Source organism: Cataglyphis hispanica, chromosome 13 (genome assembly GCF_021464435.1).
Source record: "Cataglyphis hispanica isolate Lineage 1 chromosome 13, ULB_Chis1_1.0, whole genome shotgun sequence".
Lineage (NCBI taxonomy): Eukaryota > Metazoa > Arthropoda > Insecta > Hymenoptera > Formicidae > Cataglyphis > Cataglyphis hispanica.
The window spans coordinates 5321821-5338601 of NC_065966.1; the positions used below are offsets into that span (position 1 = coordinate 5321821).

General features: G+C 37.3%; 1 protein-coding gene across 8 annotated transcripts in view; it reads right to left on the bottom strand.

The window, feature by feature from the left end:
* Positions 1–16781, bottom strand: part of LOC126854259 (14-3-3 protein zeta) — a 43099-nt gene that overhangs the window by 20553 nt on the left and 5765 nt on the right. For 3 of the 8 annotated variants that reach the window (XM_050600820.1, XM_050600818.1, XM_050600817.1), the window contains exons 1-2: positions 9558–9627; positions 7609–7692 (exon numbers count right to left, since the gene is read on the bottom strand). The exons of 2 other annotated variants lie outside the window; for them this stretch is intronic. In XM_050600820.1, the coding sequence (XP_050456777.1) occupies positions 7609–7692; positions 9558–9612 (139 nt within the window). In that variant the 5' untranslated portion in view covers positions 9613–9627. Of the gene's footprint in view, positions 1–654; positions 959–7608; positions 7693–9557; positions 9628–16781 lie in introns of those variants that run through there. 3 more of the 8 variants (XM_050600825.1, XM_050600822.1, XM_050600823.1) reach the window with 2 other exon arrangements.

Consider the following 16781-nt stretch of genomic DNA (forward strand, 5'->3'; position numbering starts at 1 on the left):
AGACGGAGGATAATTGTTCACCGCGTCGTGTCAATTTTGAGGTTATGGCCGCGCACGAGCTAGCCAACGAACGGATCGGCCGCCTTCGAAGGTGGGAGCCAGCCGTGATAAGCGCCACGGCGCTACTTTCACGGAGCGAGAGCGAAAATTCCCCGGCGGCGACGCCTCGTCGCCGATTATCGCGAGGGCGAGATCGATCGAGATCGGGAAAAGCCGTCCGATGGACCGAACGCTCGAACGAGATATCGAGAGGGATCGATCGTCGTCCGCCTCGAACACGGGAAATGCGAGTCCCGATTATTACGCGTCAATGCGGAGATATGTCTTTCTGCGACGCAGTACACGATGCCGCAGAGATCGATAGCCGGCTTCTCGCTCGTTCCTTCGCTCGGCGCATTCCCACAAAAGTAATAAGGGACGAGCGAACGATCGAGAAACGGCAGCGACCGCCGGCGGCGAGTCGGTTTTATACAGGAAGTGCGTGGAAATGGCCCCGACCGACCTGCGCGTTATAAGCATGCGGTCGAGAGGGAGCGAGCAAAAGAAGACGCAAAAGCGAAACGAGAAACGTAGACGCATACACGCACACGGAGACGGGAAGGTGGAGGGGAAAGGGAAAAGTGCGACGTAGAAACGACATGTGTTGGCGCTTACCTACGGTTTATAGTCCTTTGTACAATAAATACTTAAGTAAAGTACACGATCCGCTTGGATCCGTGCACCGGCTCCAACGGGCGAGCGCGCGGAGAGGGACGGGCCGTGAAAAAGAACTCGCGTGTCGCGACAGCGATGAAACAGCTGAGCGATATTCCGCGGGCGAAGAAACACGGAAAGATGAGATCGGAACGCGCGAGCGAGAAACTAAAACGCCGGGTCCCCCTTTTTTTTATTCCTCGATCACACTCGCGATTACGATACCACACATCACTCGGCGACCACTCCTGCACGACTGGAGCCGCCGGTAACGCCGCCCGCGGTGGGGAGCTCGGTTCCACTCGTGCCGGGGCTCGGCCGCGTTCGACCGCGCTCGGCAATCTCCGCCGCGCCTCGTGCCCGAGCCGAAGTTATTGATCGGCTCGCGCGGCCCCGGCATGGCGGACGGAGGTTGGGTGGGTGGGGCAGCGGCATGGCCGTGTCCCGGGGACCGACGTGCCGCGGCGCACCACGCGACGACGACGACAACGTCGTCGTGACGACTCTCGCATCTTTTTTTTCCTTCCCTCTCCATTTTCCTCCTCCCTCGCTCTTTCGATCCGTTCGACTAGCTGTCTCGCTTGCCCCAACTTTGGAACTGCCTGTCTCTCTCGCGCATTACCTTCGTTGTCGCAACTGTTCATCTTGTCTATCGCACCTTGTCTTGCCTTTCTCTCTCTCTCTCTCTCTCTCTCTCGCTCTCGCATGCGCGCGCATTAAACATCTGTAATGTCTGTCATGGGTGTCTCCGTCAATCGTACGAGCTGCCTATATATTGTCCGTCTATCTTCCTGCCCTACTATTTCGACTCGTCACGAGTACCGCGTAATTTCATGCGAAAATTAACTTGCAAGCACTCGCTTTTTTTGTTCGTCGTCTCTCTCTCGGCGCCGTTCTTCTCGTTCCCGATGACTTTCGCGCAAAACCGCGGCTAATCGCTTCAACGACGTCACGAAATTGTCTCAGGAAATTGTCAATATTCTGAGATTAAATTTTATAGCGGCAATCTTTTTTATTAATTTTTTGGAAAATATAAAATTGAAAATACACGATAGGAGAAATAATCCTCACGTAATTCGCGATTTAAATTATCTATGACATACGCAAATCCACGAGGCTTACGAGAATATGCGTGGTCGTAAGTTATGCAGGGTGCTCGAGATATAAGCGCGGACGAAGAAGACATTTTTCTATTTGAGGAGCGAAGGAATGCTCGGTCGGCGTCTAAAATAAATGCTAGTTGGGTGGGTCTGAGAGATCACCAGATTAACATAAAGGCCCTTCTTCTTCTCGCGATCGTTGAACCGTACCTTTTTTTCACGATAATTCAAAAGGATGTCCAAAAACGGGATTTTTCGCCAACATCAACGACTCGGGTCTAAAATAAAATTCGTAAAGGAAAAGCAGGATATTAAGAATTGTCCCGTTTTTACAGCACTCTCGCGACGTGACATAAAATATCTGACAAGATAATAATATGCGCCTGTGATTTAATTGACATTCGAAAGTTAAACACGTATGAATGAAAATATTTAATCTGCAGACACTATGATTCATAACGTCCAGTCATGGATATATGAATATTATGATTCACGACATTAAGTCAAGGATACGTGAATCGAAATATCTGCAAGTCCAAGGATGTGAGATAAGTCTGTGAATTTAAGAAATTTAAGATTCTAGAAGAATCATCGATAACAGCTCGTGTGAAACACGATATTAATTTAGCCTCGTGCTTTCCTGTTAAATATATATAGCTGTCGCCTTTCAAGTCTGACCTGTCTCTAATTATGAATATAATGTTTGTCAATAACATCAGGTGAGAAAATCCATTTGGTACACTTGAAATATAAATTCAAGCTTAAATATGTATTGAAAGTGTGAATCAGGCGTCTATTCAAATCAGGGTAAAAAATTTCCTTAAAGATTCCCTGATCTTTCAGGTATTTTTGTTCAAGATTTCAGGTAAAGAAAATATTTTAAACATTTTTTGATTTTCTAAAAGCAGTTTTCTGAAATAAATTTTATAAATAAACTTTATAAATTTTTTTAACCTGCATAATATTTTTATTTTTCATCATTAAAAAATTATTTTAAAAAATAAATTGCACAGTTAATATTTTATTAAGACATTGAATATATATAAATAGATATAGATATATATATATATATATATATTTATAATATATTTTAAACATAATTCACAACATGGCTTATTGACGGATAGTCTGTTGTTTACAGTTTAAAAGCAAAATTATTAAAGAGAGAATTTTTTTTTAATTCCTTGAGTTCCAATAACATTCCATGAAAATACCCTGATTTTTCCAGGTAAAAAGATTCGCAGAAAATTCCAGGTTTCCTATTTCCAGATATAAAAAGATTTCCAGAAAATTTCAAGTTTCCATTGTATTTCCAGGAAGTAAACACCCTGATCCATCGATTATATGAACCTATCGATTTAACGACGATTTTTTGGACGTGGAAAATCAAGTGTGTGACACGCGAGCACATTTGATTGATCTCGACACAGCTGCAAATTGCGCTAACATATAAGTTACATTGATCATCCTTGTAAGGATTTAAATGGAGCATAGTATCGCGTTTATTAGCGTCAAATTCGTTCTGACAAATCAATGATCGACTATCAAAGTTCCATCCATTACCGAGACGAATAATATTTCGAATTCCATTTCGCTAATGCAAATCTACGGATTTGTATTATTCGCACTTTGAATACTTTCGAAAATTAAATTAGACAAAGTGCAAATCGTGTTCTCTCTATCATAATTAACTAATGAACGGGATGTCTACCCAAATCTAGAAAAAGATTCTCTGAAAATTCTCTAATCTTCCAGGTATTTTTTTAAAGAGATATTTTTGTAATTAAAATTCTAGAGAATAAAGAGATTAAAGATTTTTTGATGCAATCTCCAAAAAATCGGTCTTTTTATTGTACGCGTTTTTATTTATACAAAGGAGAAACACAAGGTCACTTAAATTTCAAGTGCTAGATTTACAAATGTACTGAAAAAGACTGAATAACTTTCGTTAAGACAAAAAAAAAAATGTTCAACTTGCATAACATTTTCATTTTTTATCACCAAAAATTAAAGCATATTTAATTACACATAATAGGGTATATTCAATATTTTATTAAAACATTAAATATACAATAAATATACATATAAACAGTAATAAATAAATAAATAAATAAATAAATAAATATATATATATATATATATATATATATATATATTATTTTTTTACAAATTCTCCGAGTTCCAATAAAATTCCATGAAAATTCCTTGATATCTCCAGGTAGATAAAAATCTTTGAAAATTCCGTGATATCTCCAGGTAGAAAAAAATTTGAAAATTCCAAAGTTTTCCATGTTTTTTAAGAGAATAGATACTATAGGTGAATATAACGTATTTCGTATCTCAAAATTTTCGTTCTCTCTCATTTCTTGAAATTCCCAACGTTGTTCAACGTGTTTACACAACTTTCATTTATTATATACATATATTTTTTTTCACTTTTATATCCAATTTCAGAATATCTCCAACGCAATCTCTTCTCTCTTTATAGTTAATATCATTAATTTAATGTAAAATTATTGTATTATTATTGTTTATAATTTACGAACTTTGTGCTAGTAGCTGTTGTATTAAGAGTCATTTATAATTTTCTATTTAGAGATAATTAAATTTTAGAATATATTGCTTTTATCAATGCTTTGTGTCTAGAAATTCTGTTTTGTAACTCTCGCCTCTATATTTAGTGAAACGAGCGCGTTGCATGTGAGCAGGTCGAAAAATATTCGCGTTTCCAAAAGGTGATTTATCAATTTCTTCTCGAATTGCATCCCGCGCGCGAGTGTCGAGTTTAAATAATGGTTTTATTTATTGAATCGCGAGCATATCGCGTTCATCCATAAATTTATATCAATATTCTGATCCCGTACAACAATTTATTTGCGCGCATCCTCTGAAATACATACAAATCGTTAATTAAAACTTTATAGCGTCAGTTTGTACCTTCGCTTCGATAATTATTTAAGCAACGATATTCAAATGTATTGACAAGTTTTGATAATTTCCGTACAAATTCCCAAATAAATTCTGCTTATTTAAACAAAGCGTTTGTATTTGTTCTTTGTAGTTTTTAATTCCTTTCAATTTATAATCTTCTTAATGCAATGTAGCAATATTTGTCTGTAAGCTGTCAAAAGTAATAAAAAATAAAATAAACGCGGCAAGAAATAATTTTATAATTTAATAAAACAAACATTAACTAACTCGATTCCAATTGATATTTGCAGCTAGAAAAAAAAAAGAAATATCTCGTTATTGCTAATGGTAAAGTGAACGCGGACGCACAGAACGTAATTTTTAATTACAGAAACTCATCGACACAACGCCTGCTTGTGTTAATTTCGATATGTCAAGCGCTATTATTGAAAAAAAAATGCGTTGCTGAAAAATCGAAGGGCAGCTCTGAATGACACGCAAACGTCGGAGTTGCGAGAGAGAAATGCGAACGAGAGCACTTTTGCCTCTCCCCCTCTCTCCTTCCTTTTTCTGCCTGACAGAACAGGCCAGCTACAAACACCAGTTCCGTATCGAATGAATAACTGAAACAATGCGGAGCGAAAGCGACGCGCAGTATCGTGGCACTCTCGTGTATAAGATCGATCGTAAAATTGCAATTGGGTTAAAGACAGCCTTAGTCAAAGCTAAGGATCCGATTTGATCGACCAATTCTAAAGAAAAAAAAAAAAATTATTCTATCATCCCGTGATCGTTTCTCGATCTCTGATGTTCTCGAATATCTTCATCGATAAAAGTGATAAAATAACAAGAGTCGTTTGTCCACAAGCTTTTTTTCTCCGAAGAGATTTCTACGTCAATTTCTACGACAGATGGTTATCAGTCTTAGATACGTCATCAAATATAGATGCTAGGGTCAACGTGCTTATCGCGTAAAGGAAACTACATATCTCCGAGTCACTTTGAGTCGCCGAGGTATTTTCTAATCTCTAATTTCGAAACTTTATCCGTAAAAGATAATTTTTCCCCGAGTAAGAGAGGCAATTTAGATCCCCGCGGGTATTTCATTTTTGCTCCACGAGCGATCAACTGGCTATTTTTAAAGGATCCATCCCCGTCGTAGCGATCAGTGATCATAACTCAAGACATCTCGCATGCGAGAACAATTTGGCTCTGCGCGATGACAGAGTCATCGGGGCTTGAAGCGAAAAAGGCTAATGAGGAACGATGGGGAGAGCGAATGAGGCGAAAGCGAGGGTGACACGGGGTAGAAGGGGTAGAAACAAGGGAAAACACGACGGGGTGAAGAATGGCGAGACGCAGATACGTGAGGTCGCGAGGGTAGCGGGCAAAAGACGAAGGGTAGGGAACGTGGGGTGATGCGCGGGGAAAGTTGGTCGGAGGTTGCCGAGGTTGAAATGAAATATTGATCTGCGGAGGCGCGCGCAACCCCTGCAGCCGACCCGCCCTTGTAGCCACCATTTTCCGCCGATATAACTCGCAGTTGTGAACGCCGCTGAAATTTTTGCCGATCTCACGAGAACATCGATAATGATAATTAATTAAAGACGATAAAATATCCACGAAGAGAAATCAAAAGGTAAATTTGCGATTAAAAATTTCAATTAAAAATAAAAAAATTTTTGTGCGACTTGTCAAATATAGTGTAAATATTTGTTTGTGGAAGTCTAGATCGGTTCTGAAATTTTATTTTACTCGAAATTGAAATATGTGCGCATGACAAGTAGTCGAGATTTAATTCTAGTCGATTTCAACACGATTAGTTTTGATTTAATTTCCATTAATTCTCTACGTCTTTCTCAATTATTCCATCATTTATCACAAAGTTAGTATTAATCGCAGAGCTTAAAAAATTTGTCGCACAATGATAAATCGACTTTTATACAAAATTACATGCAGATGCGCGCTCTAATTTTCTACACATGCGCCTTTTAATACGCAACAAATAAAAATCCCAAGTTAAAGGTCAACCGAAAGTACACTTGATGACAAGCGAATCAGAAATCTAAAAAGAATGAGATACAACATATCGACTTTTACGACAAAAAAAAAAAAAGATGCAAATTCCTGCGACGCCCACGCACATTATCTCGCACGACGGCAATTATTAATAATGGTAATTTTTAGCAAAACGATTGTTATCCCGATGAATACATCTCGATCCAATATCTATCGATATGATGCAAAAAACGCACGAGCGAGCATACAAATCGAATTAAAAAAATTCCTATCAATCGTGTCTATAACAATATATGTATGTGGGCTGGAAGTTGAATACCGTTAAAAGGATTTTGATTTGATGAATTTTGACAACTGATATTGAAATTTTCGAATCTTACGCGTCGCTGATCTTCTCTATTTGATTTACAATTGTTTAATACATGATCTCTTGGCAAATTCATGGCATGAAAAGATTGTAAATAGGCTTCGCAGGCTTTTAAATTTGAGTGCTTATTTCAAACGCTAAATTTCGCGAGAAGAGATCCCGGAAATCACGAGTTTCCTTCTTGCGCCACGCAATATAAATTCGTAGGATACTCCGGGGATATCAAAGACAGATCCTCGCGATCAAAGACTCATTTACATCGCTCGTTTCCGCGCGCGGACGCATCAATATCAGACGGTAAATCTCCGCGGATGAGTATACCCATCGAAGGGTGGGGGAGGGGGAGGGGGAGGGGGACGCCCGGATGGCATACCTGAAAAAGCTATCCGCCGTGTGGAATAGTGTGCGTTCGCTCGCGTATACGTAACGCGTTCGTATGCGAGAGAACGAGCGAGAGGAACTTGCGAAGGTATGCGGCGTGTCGGCTAACGAAAATCGATAAAGGGTGGTTTTACGAACCAATTTCTGCGGCAGCAAGTACTGTGTCACCTTTGACGACGTCGGCGAAGGTGATGGTGATGGTGATGGTAATGGTGGACTTACCTACAAGAAGAAATAAAAAGAAACGATGAGTTTGAGCATAAATCAAGCCTGACGCAACGTTTCGCGCGAGATTTCTCCTCCCCTCCACCTCCATCTATCAACTTTATAATCTCTCTATTGTAGCGTAATATTCTTTCGAGGTTGGACGCCAGTAGTTAAATTTTTAATATTGGAAAAGATAATTTTATGCACTAGCTACGCGATTCTATCCGTTATCAAGTTATTCGCGATTGTTAAAAAATGCAATTGCTAAGATTAATAAAAAAAAAAAATGTTTCTGCGCGAGTAAAGCGTTTGACAGAACATGTTTGACATTTCTTGAAAACGTAAAGCTTCAAATTTACGTGAATTGATAATTTATTGAATATTCGAAGTGATTCGTGCGTTTTATTTGACTTTTAATGAAAATTCTCGATGTCGATTGGTGTGAGTGAGCCTTTAACGTTGCACTCCAACATATACACTAGGTTAGTAACAAATAGATCAATATTGGCTCGCGGTTTGCGTGTGACGCATATGAACTCATTTCCGCCGGGCTATCGTCGATCGCGGAATATTTTCGAAGGATGTATATGCGGTATTCACTTTGATCAAAAATGAACGTCAACAATCATTATTAACTGCTTCTTTCAGTGAGACTTTATTATTCCATTCAAAAGAATCTCTTGATTTTATTATTCCATTTAAAAGAATCTCTTGATTCACAAATGTCAGACATAAAGACAACTCTTTCAATTTTGTAATATAGAATGTCAAATTCAAATTCTGTGCAAAATTTTCCTGAAAATTCCCTGATCTTCAAGGTATTTTTATTCAAAATTCCGAGTAAAGAGAATATTTTAAACATTTTTTTTATACAATTTTTTAAAATTTTTTAATTGTACGCGTTTTCTAATGCTTTTCATTCATGCGAAGAAAAAACGCAAAGCTAAATTTCAAGTGCTAGAAATTGAAAATAAAAATACTGAATAATTTTCGTTAAGATAAAATTATTTAACTTGCATAACATTTTTATTTTTTATCATTAAAAATTAAATTAAAGGAAATGTATTGCATTTAATATTTTGTTAAAACGAAGAATATAGAGGAGAAGAATTAAGAGAAGTTGAATATATAAACAGAAATAGATATATATTTGTAATATACTTTAAACACATAATTCATAACATGACTTATTGGTGGATTATCTATTGCTTATAGTATAACAGCAAAATTTTCAGAGAGAATTTTTTAAAAAAATTTCCCAACAAACTTCCATGAGAATTCCCTGATTTTTCCAGATAAAAAAAAAAGCTCTCTGAGCTTCTCTGAGCATTCTAGATTTTCCAAGAACGTAATATACAACATTTTAAAAATAAGATACTTTTGTCAAAGTTATAATTACTTTACGAAATTATAAACTTTTACAGCCGTCCACATTCTCAATGTAATTGCAGATTCTCGTATGGCAATCGCACGTGTCTCGATTGAGCGCGTGCAATCGTGCCCCTCGGCACGAGATCGATACACACAGGGTGGCGATAGTAAACGGGACGCGCGGCGACTGTACACGCGAGATCCTGTTTTTCTCTTTCCTTTTTTTTTTTTATCCACGACCCGTCGACCGCAGATAAGCCGCGCGTGTTCGTTTTTTAAATTGGCAAGCGGCCGCGACGATAGGACGACGATTCGCGCCGAGGAGCCGGGATGAATGCGCTTTTCTCGCAAAGCTGCGATGCGAAACCGTTGCGCGGGTGCCGCAAATCGAGGACGATATTTGCCTGTGTTGTTGTTGCTTTAACGCGCGACACTGACCTTGCCCAACACTAGACCGGAATTCATTCGTCTGCGGAATTATTTCGGCGAGTAACAATGTATGTACGTACGTCGATAACGCTGGCGATTCGAATTGTTGGCGTCGTCGTGTAATAAAATCGTCATCTCGTTTCCGATCGCGCGATGTATGAAGGCTCGTATGATACGCGGGTATACCGGATAAGATCGAGATTAAATCGCGCAATTTTTATTCGTCATTCCTGGTCGTAAACAATAAACGTTGCTTTTAGCATAGCGTCGTTGGATTTATGTCACGTTGCTCGGAATAAACAACGTTACCTCTTACGCGTTCTATTTTTCTCCGACTTCGACCTACGTGTTGTTACCCCTTTTCGAAATGTCATGTTCAGGATAAACTCTCTCGTCATAATAATACTGTCACGATACTAACAAAGTATCTATATATCCAGATTATAACTTATCCATCAACTTGTTTTTAAAGTTATTAAAAAAAAAAAAACAAGTCAATGAAACAGTTATTTTTAAAGTTATTAAAAGCTGTGGCGCTGTATTTTTAATTCAGTCGTTTATAGAGAGAGTAGAATGAAAAATCAGTTGGACTTCATCCAGTATGCAAAAAAAATGCAAAATTGAATATAATAGGACGTTGCAAACAAGTCTGTACATTCGTATACGACACACTGTAACCGATAATTAAATTTCTAAAGGTATACGAGAATAACGTGGTCTATTTATTGCGATCTACATAATGTTAGGCGATAAAAATCCTTTCTGGTTTATAGGCGTACGAGGTGACTGACTTCGCCACTCGATATCGCATGCAAATTACATTGATATGAAGGAATGATTTCTATTACATTTCATCATTAATCATCAATTTCGGAACAAGTGCGAGCGAACGAAAAAAGGTGCAAGAGAAAAAGACAAATAAAATAGAGTACACTATTTGAATTTTAAAGATTAAATTTAAAATAAAGAAAATTTAAAATAAAGGACGACAGTTATGTGAAAAAATGATGAGAAGAAATGGAAGGTACATCGACGTATTTTTCACGAGAAGGCTGTTTAAAAATCGACGAGAGCCATTTTAATCTCCAAAATCGATTTCGACGAATTTCAATCTCGAGAATGGCGGCGTTATACCCGGTTAAAAAGTTGAGAGGATAAAAACAACGGACCAGCCAGCCGTGCATTGGATGGTATAACAACGAGAACGGCTGGTCGGAGACGCTTAAAAGCGACGTCGATCGATATATCGTCCGTCAGGTTCGTCGAAAATACTAAAAAAGCGACTAGAAAAATGCGAACATTTCTCTCGCAACGACTCGGCCAACTCTCGGAAAACACGACGTCGTCGCCGACGGCGACGTCAGGTCGATCCGAGCCGTCACGAACAGCAGCAACGGCAAACAGCAGCGACGAGGCTTGCGACTGCGACAGCAGCAGCTGCAGCAGCAATGTAAATCGATAATTGCAAATGTATTAAAAGTGCAGCGCACGACGTGCACTCCAAGCTAGTCGGTTATCGCGATCTTTGTATAGAATGGAAAAACGCCGACTAATCAGAAGCTCGTTGACCTCTTTGAGTCGTTCTTTTCTACAGAGTGTGCTCGATAACAGTCGGATTTAAAGATATTGGCTCTCGTCGAAATGAATCATTCTTGACAAGAGAGTATCGAAATGCGCGAATAGTTTTCGAAATGTAATTAATATGTAATTGATTGATGAAGGAAGATTTCGATTAATATTATATACTTCGAAAGACGAAAATAAAGATAATAAAATAAACCTACATTCTTCAATCTCAGAGGTTAATTTCATTTTTAGAATGTATATGTTATATGTGAAAACATTAAGAAAAGTATGAAAATTTCATAAATTATTCTATTTCTTCTGAGTATCTGTGCAAAATCTGAATTCTCTTAACAGTTCGCAAATTTTTCAATTTTTAAATTATCACAAGTTTTCAAATTTTTAAATTATTTAAATTTAAAGTTAGTATTGATTCTTATGAAAAATGCATCTCGGTATGTGTTGTTCTCTAATCGATCTATAAATGACATTCGCTGTATAATTTTAACATTCATCGACGTTCTATTTGTACACGATTTAAAAATTTTTTCATTGAGAAAAGTTATTAACTTGACTAAATCCAATTCAATTAATTACCATTTTTTAAATAAAAATATTTAAATCAAATAGACATCTAACATGACATATATTTGACTTAAATACTCAAACATTTCAATTAAAAAATAGTAATTAGTTGAATGGATTCAAGTTAACATTTTTTTTCTCAAAGTACGCCATACTTTTGCATCCTGGGGGAGATACGTTCGGGATTTTGTCCGATAGTTCCGGTATTAAATTGGTCCAGATATTAGGGTGACGTGAAATCTACTCGACGAAATCGTCGTCTCGTTCGAGTGGACGAGCTACAGGTGGCATAGTACGCGTATAAACGGCATTGTGTACGCGTACACACGCAGCCACTTTAGCCCAAGGGCTTTCATCGTGCAAACGAAGGTCGAAAAAGAGATGAGGGTTAGCCTTTCCTCTCTTTCTCCGACCCACAAATTGCAATTAGTACGTGTGCACTTTATAATTCTCCCTCTTTTTTTTTCTGTGCTATTTTCTCGTCAAGACGATACGATTCAGGGAAACGGCGAATTGAAATTTTAATTTCAGTTCCATTAACAAGCGTTTACGGTTGCGAATGAGAATTTAACAGACATTATAAATAAATATATTATAAGAAATATTACACACATAAAAAAATATATCATAAATATATTTCTATGGCAAAATCATTTAATCTATTATTAATAATTCCAAAAAAAAAATTAAAAATAGTTTTAATTATTTAAAAAATTGCAATTAATGTAATCGCAAAATTTGTAGTGTAATGGTAAACATATATTATTATTTTCTAAAGTTTTCTAACGTTTTCCTGGAACTGACACTGTTGCTACAAAATTAAAAACAAAAAAAAACCATTATTTCGAGAAACCGCGTGCTTGCAAAACAGAATCAACGAACAATAATATCCTACGAAATCATTTGTGAATCCTAAATATGCCTGATGTCTCGACAATTTCATACACACACACACACGCGCACACATACACAAGTACTTTCTCGAGTATGACAGGAGATACCAATATGCTCTCTCCGCGAATACAATGGGCGCAAATCGCACAATGCTGAATATCCAAGCGCGAGCTGTAATATCGCCAACGTTATCTAAAACCATATCACCGCGTGAAACGCAACCGAAATGGCTGCACGTACATAAACGCCGGATTTCACCAGTGTTTCCCAGAGATAACATCTGTTACATAAATGCGTCAAAAAATACATTTTGCGCGCGATATCTTTATAAAAATAATGAATTATATACCCGATTATTTATTATATTTTTCATTCATTTTTAATATTATTATTTTTAATAAGTAAAATTATTTTATAAAATTATCTGCGAAAAAGATTACTATATTCTTTTATCAAACCTTTTTTTAATTTCTCGAAGATCTCGTAATAATTTTATCGGATCCTGTAATAATAATTTGTAGAGACAAATTGCTACGCTATTTTCTAAAATAGATGACAATGCATTTCCCTAGCAATTCGCATGAATCAGCAGTTATCTAATGTGGCTGTTGCGTAGAGGCTACTCTATCATACTCTGCCATTCACAGTCGATCGTCTTTACTAGCGCTTCCGAGTTCCATTCAGACAGATCCACACGCGCGGATCCAATGAAAAATACACGGGGAGGAAAAAATTGCGACGAGATTTATCCGAGATACTTTTTTTTGTGTCTTAACAATCTCGTTTCGTTCGTTCATTAAAGAAAAGAATTGATAGAAAAATATTACGACGTGGTATATGTATATATACACTCGAATATTGTTGAAAAATATTTATTCCGTTTCATTGCAAATATTTCCTTTATTCGATTTACATGAGACATACAATAAGAGATAGAGACATTTCTCCTTATCTCAGATACGATAAGAAACGCGTGTTTGCATACTTTTAATATCTTCCAATTTCATGTGACATTCAAGTGACACTATCAGCGATAGAGAGGAAATGATAATAAAAATGATTTCTTTTTCTGAAACACGTGATGCAATATCCTGGAAATTTTTATAACGAATTGAATTTTCGATATCCGACCTCATAAAATATTTCGATGTTCGAGGAGAATTGGGATCAAGCCGTCGTGTATATTGTATATCCTCGTCGAGTGTCGTGATACGTGAGATGGATAAGACTGCGAATGATCGCCGGGGACGTTAACGGCGCGCGTCCCCTACACGTCGGCGGTGAACCGACCGGAAAAAGAGGCTGCACGCGAGGAGCCTTTACGTTACGCACGTGCACGCACACCGGCGCGGCGTACGCCCCGGCCGCGAACGGACAACACTCGACGAAAGATAGTGCGCGTCACCCGGCTTGGAATAGCGGCTGATGTCAAGCAGCGTCTCGCGTACTCGCGATTTTGCGCCACGCACGCACGGCACGCGTCCAGGCGGGTATAGCGTGAATCGAGAAACAAAGAGAGAGAAAGAGAGAGAGAGATTTATAGTCACTTTCTCGCTTTCCCCCTCGCCGGTGTAGGGAGCGAGTGCTCTTGTCTTATTCGCGAAAAAATTATTGTCAACATTATTGTCAAAACCTTTTGACATTTTTATAGAGAAAGAAATTGATTATATTTTTCAGAGTAATTAAATGATTGAGAATCTTTATCAGAAACTCATTTATAAAGCTTTGTGCAGTGCTAATTACGGATTATTTCGCGACGTTCTCTCGCGACAATTCACTCCTTCGACGATTTTATTTCCGTACGCCAGTTTCCGTGTATTTCTCAACATGAGTCACGCATGTGGCCGCTCTGCCAGCGTCACGGACACGTCATTCGCACGCGTGCACGAATAACGCCCGCGATCCCATGTGGGATTGCTGCATCGACGTTAAGTTTTATCTCGGAATGGAAAATTGTTTTGCTACAAAAAAAAGTCATAATAAAATAAATCATCGTTGTGCGAATACTATGAGAAATGAGAAAAATTATATAATCGGGATATTTAATCCTAAAGATTATTTTATTTTACATGAATTTTTATTTTAGAAAATTATAAAAAGTCAATGAAAAGATTTAAGAATGTAATCAACTCTTAACAGAAGTCTTTATGCATTTCCTTTTTAAATCTCTCTTTAAATATAAAATAATACAATATGAAAAACATTATATCTAATAACAGAGAACATTGAAATAAAGCATCGTCGACAATCGCGAGATTGATTGGTACACATCAAATTTTACCGTGCAATTTGACATATCGATCTTCGAATTACACAAGGGAAAACATAAATCGCTACGCAGCAGTGCAATCGGATTATACTGCATCTTCTAATTTACACTGCGCGACCGGTTCGCTATTCCCTAAGCACTCGATCCTAATCCGTTTTCCCGGACTACTAATTAGCAAAAGATGATGAATCGCGATACAGTGCTCGTGCGAGTAACGATCCACAATGCAACCTTGACACAACGAATGGACCTCCCGATCAAGCTTGGTTAAAATTAAAATTTCTACAGAAGACAGTAATAATTCATAATCCGTTAATACTTAATTTTTTAATTAATTATCGGAAAAACTTCAAGCTTTATTAAATTCGATAAAAATATACATTGTCAAGCTAATAAAATCCAATTTTATTACCGGTTATTACTAAAAAAAAAATTATGCATTTTTATATTTAAAAAGAGGTATTTATTTAAAATATTCTTTTTTTATTTTATTTTAATATCCTTTATATTAGTTTAATTTATTTTAATATTCATTATATTAGAAATTGCACGTTAAAATTAAAAATGAATTTTCAGAAAAATTTATATTGAAATATATCTTTCTCTTTACCTCGTTTTAATTATAAATTCTTTATGCGGAGCGTGAAATTTAATCTGTATGTATGACAATCACGAAAGAAAGAGAGAGACATCCTTCCGCAAATGCAGCCCGAATGTCAATGGGAAATATCAATTACATAGCATCGGTTAATTATCTCAGTAAATTCACTAAGGACGAATACGGGGCGCTAAAAGCGTTTCTTAAAAGCGAACTGAGAGACCCTTCTAGCAACCACTTCTGCGATACGACCCCCCGGAGGGTTCGCCAATGAGACCCGCCGGAGGGGGTTGCGCAATCATCCAGCTGGGCTTGAATAAGGGCTCGCGAGGATGTATGTTTACGCGCATTTTTTGCACGCGCCAGCTGAGAGAAAAAGACCTCCCAAGAATTTTTTCGCGATTGAGAGAGAATCGAGGAAAAGTTATAAAGCCCTTATTTGACATTTGATTTTCTAAAAATTATTCATTTTATAAATAATAAATTCTATGCACAATTTATTATAATTTAAAACTCACGATAAAGATTTTACAGATTCTTCATATATCTGGGATTTCATAAGCGTTGTATATAATTTTTGTTTCATAATTTATAAATACAAACTAATTACATATTAATTACGAATTTATACATTCAAAAATTTTTAGCAAATTTTCCATTTTATTTCTGCTAGCGATACATTCATATTAGTTCAAACTTCACTTCCGCATTATCATAATAATGAAATCCCTTTGCCCCTTCCCGCCGATCGAGTGAACATAAAGTACTCCCGAGGAGATAGTTGCGATCGGTCTTTGGGATCCGCCCTCCCTGACCATTTAATCCAGTGTTATCGACGGGAATCGATAGCTCGATGGCTCGCAACGAAAATGTCAATTTAATAGATTGCCCTTCCGCCGAGACGTATTACGCAACCGGTTACGTGCCGATTGATGCCTCTCCTTAATTGTTGCTATTCACGCTATTACGCAATTTCTGTTATCACGTCCTTGCGGCGCTCGAATACGCGGTTCAACGCGATTTTTTTTCCAAAGTAGAACAAGTCGCGGAGTATTTATTAATTAAGATAACGCCGGCCGCACACTTCAAATGTGATAAAAGACACAATTTCCATTAAGCATCGAATATACAATAGAATAATATGTCATATAATAATATGTCAGAATAACCGTACACATGTTCCATGAAAATCCTTTTTACGTTAAAGCGGATTTCATGATATTTATAGTCTCTTACATATCAAATACTTTGATGCTACAGATGATTTCTACTTTTTTTTATATGCATTTCAAAAGCTCGAAAGATGCACGTGCACCTATTGAAATTTAAATTTTCGAGATAAAAGAGCATTTTAATTAATTTATATTTGCTGAATTGAAACGAATTAATAAAAAA